The sequence below is a fragment of the Palaemon carinicauda genome, chromosome 22 (assembly GCF_036898095.1).
Source record: "Palaemon carinicauda isolate YSFRI2023 chromosome 22, ASM3689809v2, whole genome shotgun sequence".
Lineage (NCBI taxonomy): Eukaryota > Metazoa > Arthropoda > Malacostraca > Decapoda > Palaemonidae > Palaemon > Palaemon carinicauda.
Window position 1 is genome coordinate 90,112,499 of NC_090746.1, and position 17,733 is coordinate 90,130,231.

Genomic DNA, 17,733 nt, shown 5'->3' on the forward strand with positions numbered 1-17,733 from the left:
GAACAGCATCAAGAATGTGGGGAAAGGACGAGAATATCCACTCCCATCAAGAGCTTCCATAGGTCAACACCCATTGCAGGTCTAATAGTTCCGCTGGTCCCATAGGGGCCAGGAAGTTAGGTTAATCGTTGCATGAAACCACCGGAACTTGGACCGCCCCACATGGAACTTATCCTGAGGCGACCGTTCGGACTATAGACGGGTCAATGAGGAAAGGAGAACTAGGAAACGTTCCAAGGTAGGGCTGAAAGCTCTGCTTGACTGAGAACAGGTACTGCGACTCTCCTCAGCCTTGCCACAGTCAACTGAAGGGAAGGCTCGGAGGATGTGGCAACAGAATCTGGCGTCCCCAGGTGGTCACCCATCCAAGTACCGACCAGAACCGACGTTGCTTAACCTCGCTGGACGGACGAGAAGCGGGGTTTCCAACGTGGTAAGGCCGTTGACTCAATATCATGGCCAGATACTCCAGATGTTGAGGCAGAAGAAGAGAAGGCTCCTAGCAAAATACCATGAACCCACACTCATGGTAAGCATCCGGAAGCTTGTCCCGGCGCTGAAGAAGGTCGAACCCGAGCCTACCGGAGTTGACCAGCCCTCCAAAGAGCGAAGTAGGCAGAAGCCTGCACCTGAGCGGCCATGAGGAAAGCAGGGAGAGTTCTCTGGAGAAAAAAACCTACGATGCCACGGCGGGATCGCCACACTGCATCATAAGCAGGAATACCTGCAGTCTAGGCTGAATTCCACGAGCTCCCTGGAAGATGGATGGGATGGAAACTGAAAGTACCCGTCCTTCCGATCCAGGGTTTAAGGAGTCCTGTCGCCTCGTTACCAGTCTGATCGATTCTGCTGTTCTACGCTGGCCGAAGTTTGTTCGACAAACTTGATCAGGGCTGAGAGGTCGACTACGGAACTCCCGTCTCAGATACTTCCTTACAAGAAAGGATCGACTGAAGAAGCTGGGGGTGAAGCCGTCGATGATCCTACGGAGGACCTTCGCCTAAGGTATGGATCATTCTGCCCAAACGGGCAACTCTTGCCGACGCTATAGCATAGAGGTTCAGAGACACTGAATTCGCTGACAGAGACGGCAGGCGCGATATCCTTGGCTGATCACAGAGATTGTGCGGGAATGGGCATCGGGAAGCCGTCATCCGGATGAGTAACCTTAAGCATCCTGCCAGCGTGAAACCTGCAATCCTAGAGTTCGTGAACTCTGCCGCTCCCTTTAGGACTATGCCCTCCCCCGGGGGAGCCTCCCGTGCCATCTGTTCCTGACAGGAGGAAACTGCAATTGGACACCTTGTCTCAGTTGTCGTAGCCGATAACTTAGGCCGACGTGGTTGAAAGAAAAAGGCGCTGGAGCCCTGCAGAGTCTGGAAGAAAGCGCCTTGGAGGAGTGGAAACGGAAGTCGACTTCCTCCGCACAGCCGCTGTCTAAGTCTCTGTCCTTGGGCACAAACAAACTCTTCTCAAGGATGGCCCTAGCTCTGGCACTCTTTAGACCTCGAGACCAGGGCAGAGCCGCACTGGACTTCGGGGCCTTCCGAACGTCAAACACTTCATCCAAGATCGTGTCTTTGCCTTCACGGGGGGCGATGACTGGATCCATAAGGCAACTTAACGGGCTGTTAAGTTGCCTTATCAAGCTTAGGACCTGCCAGAAGGTATGTTCGGATTCCTGCTGTTCTTCTCCCTGCGGGCTGGCAGCTAAGTCTTCTGCCCCAGGGATCTCTTCCTGGGGTGAAACGTGGACATTCCCCCGGGTAGTCGTGGGTTCCTGGCGAATTCTTGAGGAGGATTTCGGGACGGTCTTGGAGTCCTTGGATTCCCTCCTGGGAGGGATACAGGATCCCAACAAAGAGATTCGAGGGGCCCCTTCCTCACGAGATGATTCTCCTCCATGAAGCAAAGTCTCCCCCCTTGGTGCCGAGGGGAAGACTACCGCCCCACTGGACTCACCTGAGGACGGAAAGGCCTCGTCCACGGGAGAAGGAGAAAGCCCTCGAGCAGGAGAAGGGGCCTTCGCGACCGACCTCTTGGGAACCAACTTCGCCCTGGGGGAAGTCACCACGAAGTCCACTCCTCTCTTTCTCTCCCTGGTCGGCGAGTGCTGGTTTCATAACCCTCACTAAGGCCCGCGCCAGAGGATCAAACCAAGTCTGCTGCTCCAAGGACACAGAGTCCGAAATCCTCGCTAAAGGGAAAGGGATCGGGCGATCCTTTGGAGTGGACACCACAGTACCTGCCTGAAAAGAAGGTGGGGAAGAATGATGTACTAACCTCTCCTCAGTAATATCCTTGTCCTGCACTACCAACCTGTATTTGGGTGGAGGCGATCCCGAGCGTTGTCTAGGAACACGCGTTCCTGCTGCTACCCCCCGACTGCGGAATTCGCCGCGAACGATGGTCGCGCGAGGGCGAATGGTCACGTGGGAGCGCGGGCGAGCGATCGCGCGGGCGCGCAGGCGAGCGGTCGCGCAGGCGAATGATCGCGCAGGCGAGCGGTCGCGCGGGCGAGTGGGCGCGAGGGTGGGCAGGTGAATGAGTGCATGTCCGAGGTGGCGAAGGCAAGCGTTGGCGAGGAAACGCGCTGCCGCGTGGGTGAGGAAGACCGCTGGCGATGTGGATCAACAGGAGATCGGTGGTGAGCTGGTGAGCGCTGACGCGCAGGTAGGCAATGGCGTGTTGTGGCATGGTGACGCGTTGGCGAGCGACAGCGAGCAGCATGCGTAGGTGAGCGATCGCGCGATGGCGAGCTAGTAGCCGGCGAACCATGTCCCTTCAGCGTTGGAGAACGTTGGTGCGCAGGCTGTAACACACGCGGGCGGTCCGGAGATCGCCGAGAAACAGGTGATCGCTGACGCGTAGAACGCTGGTGAATAGGCGATACCAAAATCGCCTGAGCGCGCTGACGAGCAGGTGAACGCTGGCGAGCAGGTGAACGCTGGCGCGTAGGCGATCGTTGACGCGTGGGAGAATGCTGGCGAATAGACGATACTAAAATCGCCTGTGCGCGCTGGCGAGCAGGTGATCGCTGGCGCGTAGGTGATCGCTGGCGAGCAGGAGGTCGACGCGTGAGATCCTGTGAAGGGACAGGTGGCGCGGCGCGTTCACGAGCAGGAACAGGTTGGCGAACATGTGCTTTTGACACACGCGCTGAACGATGTCGCGTAGCCACAGGGTCAGAAGACTGATGGCGAGCAGGGAGCTCGGCAGGAACTGTAGGATGCTCAGAGACCGCAGGGCGATAATCCTCAAATGAGCGCTGACGCTCAGAAGAGAGCTGATGAGCAGGAGAGCGCTGGCGAGGAGGGCGAACATCAGGAGAGCGCCGACGAGCAGGAGAGTCCTGACGAGCAGGAGAGCGCTGACGAACAGGAGAGCGTTGGCGAACAGGAGAGTGCTAGCGATCAGGAAGCGCTGATGAGCAGGAGAGCGCCTGTGCGCTAACACTGAGCAGGAGCAGGTCGGAAGACCGTAGCCCTGTCCGCCGGGAGACTGATGTCCGTCGGAAGACCGTTGTCCGTCGGGAAGACCGTTGTCCGTCGGGAAGACCGTTGTCCGTCGGGAAGACCGTTGCCCGTCAGACTGCTGTCCATCTGCAACAGGGCGGATGAAGGAGTTGTAGGCTGCAAACGTAGATTCAAAAAGGCACCTCTTAGCACCCTTATAGGGAGATTAGAGGCCCTTACGACGAGGCGGACGGTGAGCCTTACGGCGAAGGAGGCCAACAGCAACAGCAGCAGAAGAATCCTCCGAAGAGGAGTCTCTATGAGTGTACTCTCTCGCGAACGAAAGAGAAACACTTCGTAGAAGAGACTGGTCAGCCAGTGACCTAAAAAGGAGCAATCCTCCGAAGAGGGGCTCCTGCAGTTGCCCAGCCCCTTGAGCGAAACTGCAGGTGTGACCGCTCAGCACCAAGAGCATAGTCGCACGAAAAAAAGGCAAGAGAAGAACCCCCCAAAAGGGGAAAAACTCAAGCCTGGACAGGACAAACTTCCCTCGGAAGGAAAGTTACCCACCCAAGGAGGCAAGCCTCCTGAGTTCTAAAATGAACTGGAGAGCTGTCAATCGTCACGGGAGTACTTCCAGTAGAAGGAGACACGCCCCTGACGAAAATCCAAAGGGGAGGCAGCAACAGCCGAATCCTCAGGCCTCCACAAGACAGCTCACACCGTAGCCATATTACAGAAACGAACTAGATCGGTAACTGTAAAAAAATAAAAACAAAAAACATTAGTACACATTCATTCCCCCGGGAAGGCTCCGAAGAGGAATCCCGAGGGAAAGGAAAGAAGAATTACACAACAGGCACGTGCCCTCACAACCACTTACACTCACGGAAGGAGAGCTGTAACCAAAACAGAATTATAACAATTATAATTATGAAACTATGTAATTATGTAATTTAAAAATGAATGAACACTAAAGAAAGAACGAAAACCCCGAAAGGAATCGTTCTACAAGCTGAAAATTAACAACTACAATTAGATTCATAAACTAATTGAGACAAAACGTACGGCGTAGCAACCCCCCCACATGGGAAGGAAGCTACAAGGGCGTAGTAACACATAGTAAAAGGGTGAACGACCTCAAGAGAGAGAGAGAGAGAGAGAAAGACCGAAGTCAAACTCGATCGCAACCCATAAAATTACGCCGTGGTGGCCTAACTGCCGAGGACTCCACGGAGATATCGTACACTACACACACAACTCTGAAAAGGAAACTTACTGATTTCTATACTCAAATATATATACAAACATGAAAACATGTTTACATATACAGTATATTGGGTAAAAGAAAAGTAAGCGATTAAGTAAAGACAAAACAAACAATGGCTGCCAAGCGAGGACCAAGACAGAGACGTCTGTCCCAGTCCGAGCCAAAAGTGAAAGTGAGCATTCACCTGTGTGTGAGGGGTAGCTAGCTACCACTCCCCTACCCCCCGCTAACTAGCTCGGGGGTAATACACCCTCGTTAAATTCTAATGGCTCGCCATTTCAGCTGCGCTAAAAGGTAAACCCAATGTAAATAGCGTGGTTTGTATTTCGGTTACGGAACAATTCTATTTTTGGGGTAGACATCAACACAGCTTCAAGTAAAAGCAATATGAAGAGCAGAAGAGTTTCATAAAATGAAAGCAACACACTCATTAAGGATGAAATTCAACACAACAGTACTCACTGGGTTGCAATTATTCTCAGATTCCTTTCCTTTTCTCTATCAGTTTCAATATTAGGCTTCAATTTCAGCTTCTTAACTAGGATTTCCCTCTGCAAATAAGAAAAAGTAAACTTCCAAGCACTATAATAACAGCTCAAACAGAAAATAATACTTCATTATATATGTGCATTTCAAGGAAGAATACAGTACTGCACTGTAATACCATCATAAACTACAATAGTTTTAATTACTCAAGCCTTTGGGTGCTTGTAAAGTCGCATTTCAAGCATTTATTATAAGAAATAAAATACTACTTTAGTAAAAAAGTAAAGAATACTGTCATTAAAGCATCTTTATCTTACAACTGATAACTTCTTGTATTACTCAAGTATCGGAATGTGTAACCAACTTTATTTTTCCAGGGATCTCTGATGCTGGCAATGTCAAGGTATCTTTTTCTATTGACATCACTTATATTTATGTTATAAAAGGCAAAAAAAGTTGTCACGAGTTTCATTCTAATAAAATAATGTAAATTATTTACAATACTACAATTATTACATTTAATTGCTATTATATCATGTAATATCTGATGTATGGCAGTAGGCTATCTGCTTGTGAAAACACTTCTGACAATTTCCTTTAATAGCTCACTATTTACCCACGTCCCCATAAAGCATCCCCATTATCTTTGAGATATTTCTTTTTGACTCACTTGATTCCTATAAGAAAACATATAAACATTTCTTTTTTCATTTCAAATCTTCCATGAATCTAAATTCAGTTCTAAAGTCAGAATCTAAATTCAGTTCTAAAGTCAGAATCTAAATTCAGTTAAGTTAGAATTGCTTTCCCTAAATCTAGAAAAATAACGAATTTTAAAAGTAATTATTTCTCCTAGCTAAACAAACCTAAGTCTTTTAAATTAGGGAAGGTCTTCAGCAGAGCTAGAACGCCCTTTGAAATCGTTAACGAGCTGTTGTAGTAAACAGCGGGTAGTGAGCCCTCTCCTGAAAAAAAGACTTTTAACTTGTGACCTCCAGCTCATGGCTAACAAGGGTGATTGAGATGGGATGCTTGACTTTTAAAAGATTTAGGCTTGTACAGTGAACCCTCGCTACTTCGCGGTTCGACCATCGCGGATTCACCACTTCGCGGATTTTTTCCATAACCCATATATATACAGTAATATATATATATATATATATATATATATATATATATATATATATATATATATATATATGTATGCATGTATTTATGTATATATGTATGTATGTATATATGTAGGTATGTATATGTGTATACATATATATATATATATATATATATATATATATATATATATATATATATATATATATATATATATATATATATATATATATATATATATATATATATATATATATATATATATACTGTATATATATATATATATATATATATATATATATATATATCTATCTAAAGTAAGAAGATGTGATGTAGTTCTAAGGGAAAAGTATGGGAAATATGTCTGGGTAATAAGCAAAGCTTTACCTCCAGTTTGTTTCTTCATTATGATCAGAGATAAATGTAAACAAAACATTGGTTGCCATTTTTTATCATGCTTTTTAGCGTGTTTAGGAAACGCATGATATAAAATCGCCTTTAATATTTGTGCCTGTTTTAGTTTAGGGTACTGTAGTACATGCATTAAGTGTTCTGCACATTAAAGGGTAGTTTGTTAACAGTACTACGTACAAGGGAAGGTTTTAAAAGTCTGAATATACATGTTGAATAAATAGGTAAATATGGTGTCACTACTTCGCGGATTTTCACCTATCGCGGCCGCGTCTGGAACCTATCTACCGCGATAAACGAGGGTTCACTGTATAGCTAGGAATTTTTTTTTCCTAAATTTAAGTACAGTAATATGTTATTTTCATTAGTAAAATAAATTTTTGAATATACTTACCCGATGATCATGTAGCTGTCAACTCTGTTACCCGACAGAAATCTACGGTCGGGATACGCCAGCGATCGCTATACAGGTGGGGGTGTACACAACAGCGCCATCTGTGAGCAGGTACTCAAGTACTTCTTGTCAACAAGAACTCAATTTTCTCCTCGGTCCACTGGTTCTCTATGGGGAGGAAGGGTGGGTCCTTAAATTCATGATCATCGGGTAAGTATATTCAAAAATTTATTTTACTAATGAAAATAACATTTTTCAATATTAATCTTACCCGATGATCATGTAGCTGATTCACACCCAGGGTGGTGGGTGGAGACCAGCATACATGTTAACAAAGAAGCTAAGTATCCCGTATTTCATTTTATTAGTTATTCAAAAATAACATAAAATAAATAAGTACCTGGTAAGGAAGACGACTTGAACCATTACTCTGCCTTTATTAAGTACGTCTTCCTTACTGAGCGTAGCGGTCCTCTTAGGATGCTGAACGACTCTTAGGTGCTGAAGTATAAAGGGCTGCAACCCATACTAAAGGACCTCATCACAACCTTTAACCTCGGCGCTTCTCAAGAAAGAATTGACCACCCGCCAAATCAACAAGGATGCGGAAGGCTTCTTAGCCGACCGTACAACCCATAAAAAGTATTCAAGAGAAAGGTTAAAAAGGTTATGGGATTATGGGAATGTAGTGGCTGAGCCCCCACCTACTACTGCATTCGTTGCTACGAATGGTCCCAGGGTGTACCAGTTCTCGTAAAGAGACTGGACATCTTTGAGATAGAATGCTGCGAACACTGACTTGCTTCTCCAATAGGTTGCATCCATAACACTCTGCAGAGAACGGTTCTGTTTGAAGGCCACTGAAGTAGCCACAGCTCTCACTTCATGTGTCCTTACCTTCAGCAAAGCAAGGTCTTCTTCCTTCAGATGAGAATGTGCTTCCCTAATCAGAAGCCTGATTTAGTAAGAAACTGAGTTCTTAGACATTGGAAGAGAAGGCTTCTTGATAGCACACCATAAGGCTTCTGATTGTCCTCGTAAAGGTTATGACCTTTTTAGATAGTACCTAAGAGCTCTAACTGGGCAAAGTACTCTCTCTAGTTCGTTCCCCACCAAGTTGGACAGGCTTGGGATCTCGAACGACTTAGGCCAAGGACGTGAAGGAAGCTCGTTTTAGCAAAAACCGAGCTGCAAGGAACATGTAGCCGTTTCAGATGTGAAAACTATGTTCCTGCTGAAGGCGTGGATCTCACTTACTCTTTTAGCTGTTGCCAAGCACACGAGGAAAAGATTTTTTAATGTGAGGTCCTTAAAAGAGGCTGATTGGAGAGGTTCAAATCTTGATGACATAAGGAACCTTAGGACCACGTCTAGATTCCAGCCTGGAGTGGACAACCGACGTTCCTTTGAGGTCTCAAAAGACCTAAGGAGGTCCTGTAGATCTTTGTTGGTGGAAAGATCCAAGCCTCTGTGGCGGAAAACCGCTGCCAACATACTTCTGTAACCCTTGATCGTAGGAGCTGAAAGGGATCTTACGTTCCTTAGATGTAACAGGAAGTCAGCAATCTGGGTTACAGTGGTACTGGTTGAGGAAACTGCATTGGCCTTGTACCAGCTTCGGAAGACTTCCCATTTAGACTGATAGACTCTGAGAGTGGATGTCCTCCTTGCTCTGGCAATCGCTCTGGCTGCCTCCTTCGAAAAGCCTCTAGCTCTTGAGAGTCTTTCGATAGTCTGAAGGCAGTCAGACGAAGAGCGTGGAGGTTAGGGTGTACCTTCTTTACGTGAGGTTGACGTAGAAGGTCCACTCCTAGAGGAAGAGTCCTGGGAATGTCGACCAGCCATTGCAGTACCTCTATGAACCATTCTCTCGCGGGCCAGAGGGGAGCAACCAACGTCAGCCGTGTCCCTTTGCGAGAGGCGAACTTCTGAAGTACCCTGTTGACAATTTTGAACGGCGGGAATGCATACAGGTCGAGATGGGACCAATCCAGCAGAAAAGCATCCACGTGAACTGCTGCTGAGTCTGGAATCGGAGAACAATACAACGGGAGCCTCTAGGTTATCGAGGTAGCGAACAGATCTATGGTTGGCTGACCCCACAGGGCCCAAAGTCTGCTGCAAACATTCTTGTGAAGGGTCCACTCTGTGGGGATGACCTGACCCTTCCGGCTGAGGCGATCTGCCATGACATTCATATCGCCCTGAATGAACCTCGTTACCAGCGTGAGCTTTCGATCTTTTGACCAGATGGGGAGGTCCCTTGCGATCTAGAATAACTTCCTCGAATGAGTCCCTCCCTGCTTGGAGATGTAAGCCAAGGCTGTGGTGTTGTCGGAGTCCACCTCCACCACCTTGTTAAGCTGGAGGGAATTGAAGTTTATCAAGGCCAGATGAACCGCCAACAGCTCCTTGCAATTGATGTGAAGTGTCCTTGCTCCTGATTCCATGTTCCCGAGCATTCCTGTCCGTCCAAAGTCGCACCCCAGCCCGTGTCTGATGCGTCCGAGAAGAGACGGCGGTCGGGTTTCTGAACAGCCAAAGGTAGACCTTCCTTGAGAAGAAAGCTGTTCTTTCACCACGTTAGAGTGGACCTCATCTCTTCGGAAACAGGAACTGAGACCGTCTCTAGCGTCATGTCCTTTATCCAGTGAGCAGCTAGATGATACTGAAGGAGGGGGAGGTGGAGTCTCCCTAACTCGATGAACAGGGCCAGCGATGAAAGTGTCCCTGTTAGACTCATCCACTACCTGACTGAGCATCGGTTCCTTCTCAGCATGCTCTGGATGCATTCTAGGGCTTGGTAGATCCTTGGGGCCGACGGAAAAGCCCGAAAAGCTCGACTCTGAATCTCCATACCCAGGTAGACAATGGTCTGGGATGGGACGAGCTGGGACTCCTCTAAATTGACCAGGAGGCCCAGTTCCTTGGTCAGATCCATAGTCCATCTGAGATTCTCCAGACAGCGACGACTTGTGGGAGCTCTTAAAAGCCAGTCGTCTGACGGAGCCGGACACAAGATCATGGTACTGCTGCACAGTCTGTGAACTGTCAACCATGGGGAAGCGAGGAAGTACAGCGACAACCCGAAACTGTCTAGACTGTCTGGGTAGTACAGACAACTCCTTATCGGGTTGCTGAGGTTGCCGCACTGCGTCACAACAAGTCACCTCTGCTGGCTGTTGAACGTCTTCCCAGTGACACACTGACTCCGTAAACAAAAATCCTCTAACAAGGACTAAGCTTGGACTGCATGTCTTGCAACAAAGCTCAAGGTCTATGGGAGCAGGTGTGGCAACAGACGGGGTTAGCGACTGAAGCGGAACCATTACCCTCCCTGGAAGCATGTTATGCTTAAATAAAAGTCCATAGGAGGCTAAGCAGCTTAAGGCTCCTCTCCAAATGACAGAGTCCTCAAGGGAATATCAGAAGGAGGGAGAATAGCACTTTCTCATCTACAGGAACCATATCCGAGAAAAGCTAAGTTCTCTCAGTGAGGGTTTCACTGGTGCTGATTGAGGAGCATGCGGTAAGGTATGCAGAGCATGCTGTAAGGTATGCAGAGCATGCTGTAAGGTATGCAGAGCATGCTGTATGCAGAGCATGCTGTAAGGTATGCAGAGCATGCTGTAAGGTATGCAGAGCATGCTGTATGCAGAGCATGCTGTAAGGTATGCAGAGCATGCTGTAAGGTATGCAGAGCATGCTGTAAGGTATGCAGAGCATGCTGTAAGGTATGCAGAGCATGCTGTAAGGTATGCAGAGCATGCTGTATGTAGAGCATGCTGTAAGGTATGCATGCTGCATGGCATGCGGCTTATGCTGCATGGGATGAGGCTCATGCTGCATGGGATGAGGCTCATGCTGCATGGTATGAGGCTCATGCTGCATGGGATGAGGCTCATGCTGCATGGGATGAGGCTCATGCCGCATGGGTTGAGGAGGATGCCGCATAGCATGAGGCTCCTGCCTCATGGGTTGAGGAGGATGCCGCATAGCATGAGGCTCCTGCCTCATGGGTTGAGGAGGTTGCCGCATAGTGTTGGAACCCGGCAACTCCCGATGCGGCAGCTCACGCATGAAAGCAGGAGGCGCAGCAAGAACATGCGTCTGGCAGGGTGGACTGCGCATCGGAGGTGGAGCTCTCACAGGTGGAGGCTGGGAGCAGGCAGCCGCAGTATCTGCTGAGCGCACAACCTCGACGGGTTGTAGGTTAACAGGCTGCATTGTCAACCTTCCAGCATGATACTCCTGTATGAAGGAGCAAGCTGAGACTGTATAGTCTGCAGCATGGACCACTAGGGTCTATGAAAGACAACAACAAACGGAGCTACTGTCCGTTGTGACTGAGGGTCTAAAACAGCTGGTGCGGCAACAGACGGAGTTACTGCCTGTTGCGGTACCACCTTGCCTCTCTGGGAGGTGTGCAGTTGTCGTACTGCAGCAAGTCCGAACTGACCCAGTGGCTACACCTAGGCCGTTGGACTTGCGCGGAAGGGACCGACTTGCACTTAAAAGCTGCAAGATTTGGTCCATGGTTTCTGCGAGAAACCTCTTCCGCAGACGAGGAATAAATGGGCTCTCTCGTCTTTGTGTGGGTGGGGTGATCACGTCGGCAACGTGTGTAGATACACCCGAAACCACGGAGGGAAACGTCTGTTCGTCGATCAAGGCCTGATGAACCCATAAGTCCTTTGACATTACTTCTCCCCCTGGGCTTGGGAGCTTGTAAGAGGTCCCAGACTAGGCGAACAACTGGCACGAACAGACGAACCCTCGAACGCAACACTGTAACACTTTGCGCTTATCACTTTATCACTTTTGATTTTCTGTTTGCACTTATTTCACTGAACTCGAAACTTTAAGTGGTTTGTACCTGAAACACGCAATCCTATCCTTCATTAAAAGGTAGTAATTGCGAAAACAGAATTACAATGTAACAGAAAAACATAATGAAAGATAAAGAATTCAGTGGCTGGAAAAGAGACTAAACACTAGATCAAATAAACTACGTTTAAAATCTCTCACCGCATAAAACCTGGGAACAAGAATAAAACTCTAGAAACGTTTTACCTTCTTCCCCTATAGAGACTAGGGAGAAGAGCAAAAAACGATAACAACGTTACCCGCTTGAACGAAACGTTTAACCTCCTCTCTCCCCCTCCGTCTCTATCTCTCTCTCTCTCTCTTGACTTAGAACCTGAGAGATGAGCCCAAATATATATATCGTTAAAACATATTATTTGTTAAAGGAAAAAAACTGAAAGGTTTCCCAAATAAAAAGTTCCTTTATTAGAATTAAAACCATTTAAGCTAAGAAAGAATGAACAAAACGCTAGAATCGGTTTACTCTTACTGCAACGTGAAACCGTGAATACTCTCTCTCTATCGTAACGATAGAGCGCAAGTTGAACGTTCTGAACGTCAACAACTGCGGAGACAAAACAAAACGTTAGTTCAACTTTGAAAACAGTACGAGACTATCAAAGAAATTCTTTCAAAAACATTAAAATTAAAATAGCATAAAATCTTAACAGGAAAAACGATATGACGGGCTCAATGTTAATTAACTTCGGTTCCAAGTAATGACCGCCTACTATTAGGAAAGGTCGCATATAAACAAACATAAAAATTAATTTTTATAAGTTTATAATAAATGGAAGTTAATCGAAGAGGCCTATAAAAGGCGGAGAGATATAAAATAAATCTATAACTTTGTTAAGCAAAATTAAGAAAGAGAGTCTATACTCTCTTCGACACCAACACTTCCGTCTAAGGGAAGGGTCGGCCATTTAAAAGTGAAAGAGAGTTCATACTCTCTTCGTCACCATAATTAAATCAAATTAATTCCAAAAGCTTGCTAAGCTAATGATAAAGCTTCCTGAATAGCGAAGGCTAAACTCTAGAGCAAATACATCACCAAATCGTGAACAATAACTCCAGAATCAACAGCGTATCCAAGTAGGTCTAGCCGGTGGCACGACAGAGGAAAAATTGAGTTCTTGTTGACAAGAAGTACTTGAGTACCTGCTCACAGATGGCGCTGTTGTGTACACCCCCACCTGTATGGCGATCGCTGGCGTATCCCGACCGTAGATTTCTGTCGGGCAACAGAGTTGACAGCTACATGATCATCGGGTAAGATTAATATTGAAAAATAAATTTTACGTAAACCTGATTCCTTTGATAAAATTACAACTTCAGCAAAGCTAAAACGGCCGTTAAAAGTTTAACAAGGTTAAGTACTTTAATTACCGACAGGTGGCTGGAAAGTCCCACCCACCTGTCAGTTAGCTAGACTAACAGCATCCTGCTTTTCCAACTACGGTTGTAGCTTAGCCAGTAATAATAATAATAATAATAATAATAATAATAATAATAATAATAATAAATAAGGTGGTTGAAATGAGAAGTGTAACTTAGATGACTCATTTCTGTCTAATTAGGAAAAATGATATTTTGATTATAAAATAAATTTTTGAATATACTTACCCGGTGAATATATAATAGCTGACGTCTCCGACGGCTCGACAGATTCCCAAAAACTCGCGAGCGATCGCCATGAAGGTAGCGGGTGTGCCCACCAGCGCCAACTATCGGCCAGATACCGCATATACATGTAAACAGCTCCAGTTCTTCTCATCCTGCTGGGTCTCTATCGGGGAGGAAGGGGGGGCCTTTAATTTATATATTCACCGGGTAAGTATATTCAAAAATTTATTTTATAATCAAAATATCATTTTTAAATATTAAACTTAGCCGGTGAATATATAATAGCTGATTCATACCCATGGTGGTGGGTAGAGACCAATATTAATACAGTTTACGGCGTATATGCTTAGAGTTTTTGACAGTTATATCATAACAAAACCCAAATAAATATAGGTACCTGGTAAGGAAGCTGACTCTAACGATTACTCTGCCTTGTTAGTCCGCTTTCCTCACGAAGCCCAGCCATCCTCTCAGGATGCTGAAAGACTCCCAGGAGCTGAAGTATCCAGGGCGACAACCCATACAACAGGACCTCATCAAAACCCTTAATCTGGGCGCACTCAAAAAATGACATTTGACCACCCGCCAAATCAAAAAGGATGCGAAAGGCTTCCTAGCCTTCCCTACAACCCAATTAAAAACATTTCAAAAGAAGATTGAAAGGATATTGGAATTAAGGGAATGTAGTGGTAGAACCCTAACCCACTACTGCAATCGCTGCAACGAATGGACCCAGTGTGTAGCAGTCCTCATAAAGAGTCTGGACATCTTTTAAGTAAAATGACGCGAATACCGACTTGCTTCTCCAAAAGGTCGCGTCCATAATACTTCGCAGAGATCTGTTTTGCTTAAAGGCCACGGAAGTTGCTATAGCTCTTACTTCGTGCGTCTTAACCTTAAGCAAGCAACGGTCTTTTTCACTCGTGAGAATGAGCCTCTCGGATTAAAAATCTAATAAAATACGACAAAGCATTTTTAGATATAAGCAATGATGGCTTCTTAACTGAGCACCACAAGGCCTCAGATCCACCTCGTAAGGATTTGGTACGAGCTAAATAAAACTTAAGAGCTCTAACTGGACACAGTACTCTTTCAAGCTCGTTGCCTACGATCTCTGATAGGCAAGGTATATCAAATGACTTAGGCCAATGACGAGAAGGCAGTTCATTTTTGGCCAAGAAAACAAGCTGAAGTGAACATGTGGCTTTATCTGTGGAAAAGCCGATGTTCCTACTGAAGGCATGGATCTCACTGACCCTTTAGCCGAAGCCAAGCACACTAAGAAAAGCGTCTTGAGGGTGAGATCCTTCAGGGAGGCTGAATGTAATGGCTCAAACCTGTCGGACATTAGGAACCTTAGGACCACGTCTAAGTTCCATCCAGGAGTTGCCATACGACGCTCCTTAGAGGTCTCGAAAGACTTAAGGAGATCTTGGAGATCTTTATTATTGGAAAGATCTAAGCCTCTATGTCTGAATACAGACGCCAACATGCTCCTGTAGCCCTTAATAGTGGGCGCTGAGAGGGAGCGAACATTTCTCAGATGTAGAAGAAAGTCTGCGATTTGGGCTACAGAGGTACTGGAAGAGGAAATAGATGACGACTTGCACCAGTCTCTAAAGACTTCCCACTTCGACTGGTATACTGTACTTTGATGGTAGAAGCTCTCCTTGCTCTCGCAATCGCTCTGGCTGCCTCCTTCGAAAATCCTCGAGCTCTTGAGAGTCTTTTGATAGTCTGAAGGCAGTCAAACGAAGCGCGGGGAGGCTTTGATGAAGATCCCTTACGTGGGGCTGCCGTAAGAGATCCGTCCTTAAAGGTAGACTCCTTGGAACGTCTACCAGCCATTGAAGTACCTCTGTGAACCACTCTCTCGCGGGCCAGAGTGGAGCAACCAATGTCAACCTGGTCCCTTCGTGAGAGGTGAACTTCTGCAGCACCTTGTCTAGGATCTTGAAAGTTGGAAAGGCATAAACGTCCAGGTGAGACCAGTCCAGCAGGAAAGCGTCTATGTGGGCTGCCTCTGGATCTGGAACTGGAAAGCAGTAAGTCGAGAGCCTCTTTGTCAGAGAGAGTCGCAAAAAGATCTATGGTGGGTTGACCCCATGTCATCCATAGCTTCTCGCACACAGTCTTATGCAACGTTCACTCCATGGAGATGACTTGTCCTCTTCTGCTGAGGCCGTCCGCCAAGACATTCATTTTCCTTGCACAAATCTCGCCAAAGGAGAGATGTTACATGCCTTAAATGGAGTTCCTTCTGATCCGTGGATCAAAGACCCGAGCCTTCCAGACTGTCCAGTGGAGCTCCCTAACCCAAATCCGATGCATCTGAAAACAACACATGGTTTGGGTTCTTGATCGCAAGAGAAAGACCTTCTCGAAGTCTGATGTTGCTGTCCCACCAAGTCAGACATGTCTAGACTGAGTTGGAGATTGGGAAAGAGATACTCACTAAGCCCTTCTCCTTGTTCCAATGTTTTAGGTGAAATGGGAAAGGGCATAGGTTGAGTCTCCCCAGAGAGATAAACTACTCTAGCGATGAAAGAGTTCCCACGAGGCTAGTTCAAACTCTTACAGAGCAACTGTTTTTCTCTTGCAAGTGAAGGACTTTTAACAGAGCTTGTTCCATTCTTGCGGGAGACGAAAAGGGCCGAAAAATCAGACACTGTATCTCCATTCCCAAATAAAGAATAGTCTGGGATGGGATACTGTAAGTTACGACTTCTCTACGTTCACTATGAGACCTAGCTCCTTAGTTAGGTCTAATGTCCATAAGAGGCTCTCCAGACAGCGATATAATGACGACGCCCTGATTAGTCAGTCGTCAAAATAAAGGGAGGCTCTGAATCCTCAAAAAATGTAGAAAGCTTGCTACATTTTGCAAGGGCCTTGTAAAAACAAGAGGAGCAGGAATGAGGTCGGAGTACAGTGCTCGACAGTGGTACATTACTTTCCCGTCCACAAACCTCAGATGTAGTTGAAAGTTTGGATGAATCGGGATGTGGAAGTATGCATCCTGAAGGTCGAGAGAGACCATCCAGTCGCCTTCCCTTAATGCTGTCAAGACAGATTTGGTAGTCTTCATCGTGAAGTTTGTCTTGACAATGAACACATTGAGCGCACTTACATCTTAAGTACTCCTGCAGTGAACGTGGCTGCCAGATCATTGGAGCCATCCCTGATAGTCTTGTTCCTGCAGAGAACGTGGCTGTCAGATCATTGGAGCCATCCCTGATAGCCTTGTTCATGCATGACATAATTGTACAGCAAAACTTCAAACGCTCGAAAAAAAACTCCTAACAGGAGATGGTCTAGCTCTGAAGCCGACCATAAAAACTTGGAGCGTCTCATGGCCAGGCGCCGGGGAGAGTCTATGAGGCTTGAGAAGTCTCTCTGGGCAGAGGCAGGAACTCCCAAGCCGAGAACTTCTCCCGTGTCATACCAGACGCTCGCTCTATAAACCAGTTTAAAAGGAGGGAAAGCAAAGGCTGTCTCCCCCAAACTCCTCATGGTGATCAACCAGTCGCCTAGCAAACGTAAAGCTCTCTTAGAAGAGCGAGAGAGCACTAGCCTAGAAAACAACGGCTTCGAAGTAGCTAGGCCTAGTGTAATCTCTGACGAAGGCGAACGAGGAGCAGCAGTTACAAAAAGATCCGGACAAAGATCCTTAAAAAAAACCATCATGATTTTCTTAAAATCCATGGAAGGTTGCGCAGCCTTAGGCTCTTCCACGTCTGATAAAACGTCCAAAGGATTATCAGTAGGCAGGGGATCAGCAACATCCTCATCTGAAGGAACCTCGTCCGACAATTGATGAGTCTCAAGAAAGGAAGAGACCTGCCGTGGTGGCAATACTTGACAAGCAAAGTCCACACGCAAAGGAGCATCAGTAGCAGTCAAGGACGCTACGTCATGTAACTGCTTAAAGGACTGACCAGCAACAGCAACAGGAGCGGGAGGACGCTCGACGTCAAGTCGAGACTGCCTTGACTGCCTAGATTGAGCAGTCAAAACAACCCTTGACTGCGGTGCTTGACGCTCAACGTCAAAACAAGGCAACTGAGCTGGTTGGCGAACGTCCTGAACGTCAACACGAGCATGCGGTGGCGGCT

The 17,733-nt window shown here is 46.6% G+C and overlaps 1 protein-coding gene and 1 pseudogene across 1 annotated transcript in view; both read right to left on the minus strand.

The window, feature by feature from the left end:
- Window positions 1–328: 328 nt before the first annotated feature.
- Window positions 329–447, minus strand: LOC137616795 (5S ribosomal RNA; annotated as a pseudogene).
- Window positions 448–5,183: 4,736 nt separating this feature from the next.
- LOC137616170 (uncharacterized protein PF3D7_1120000-like) overlaps window positions 5,184–17,733 on the minus strand; it is a 36,888-nt gene continuing 24,338 nt past the window's right edge. The window contains exon 3 of the mRNA XM_068345829.1: window positions 5,184–5,276. Coding sequence (XP_068201930.1) covers window positions 5,184–5,276 — 93 coding nt within the window. The remainder of the gene's footprint in view (window positions 5,277–17,733) is intronic.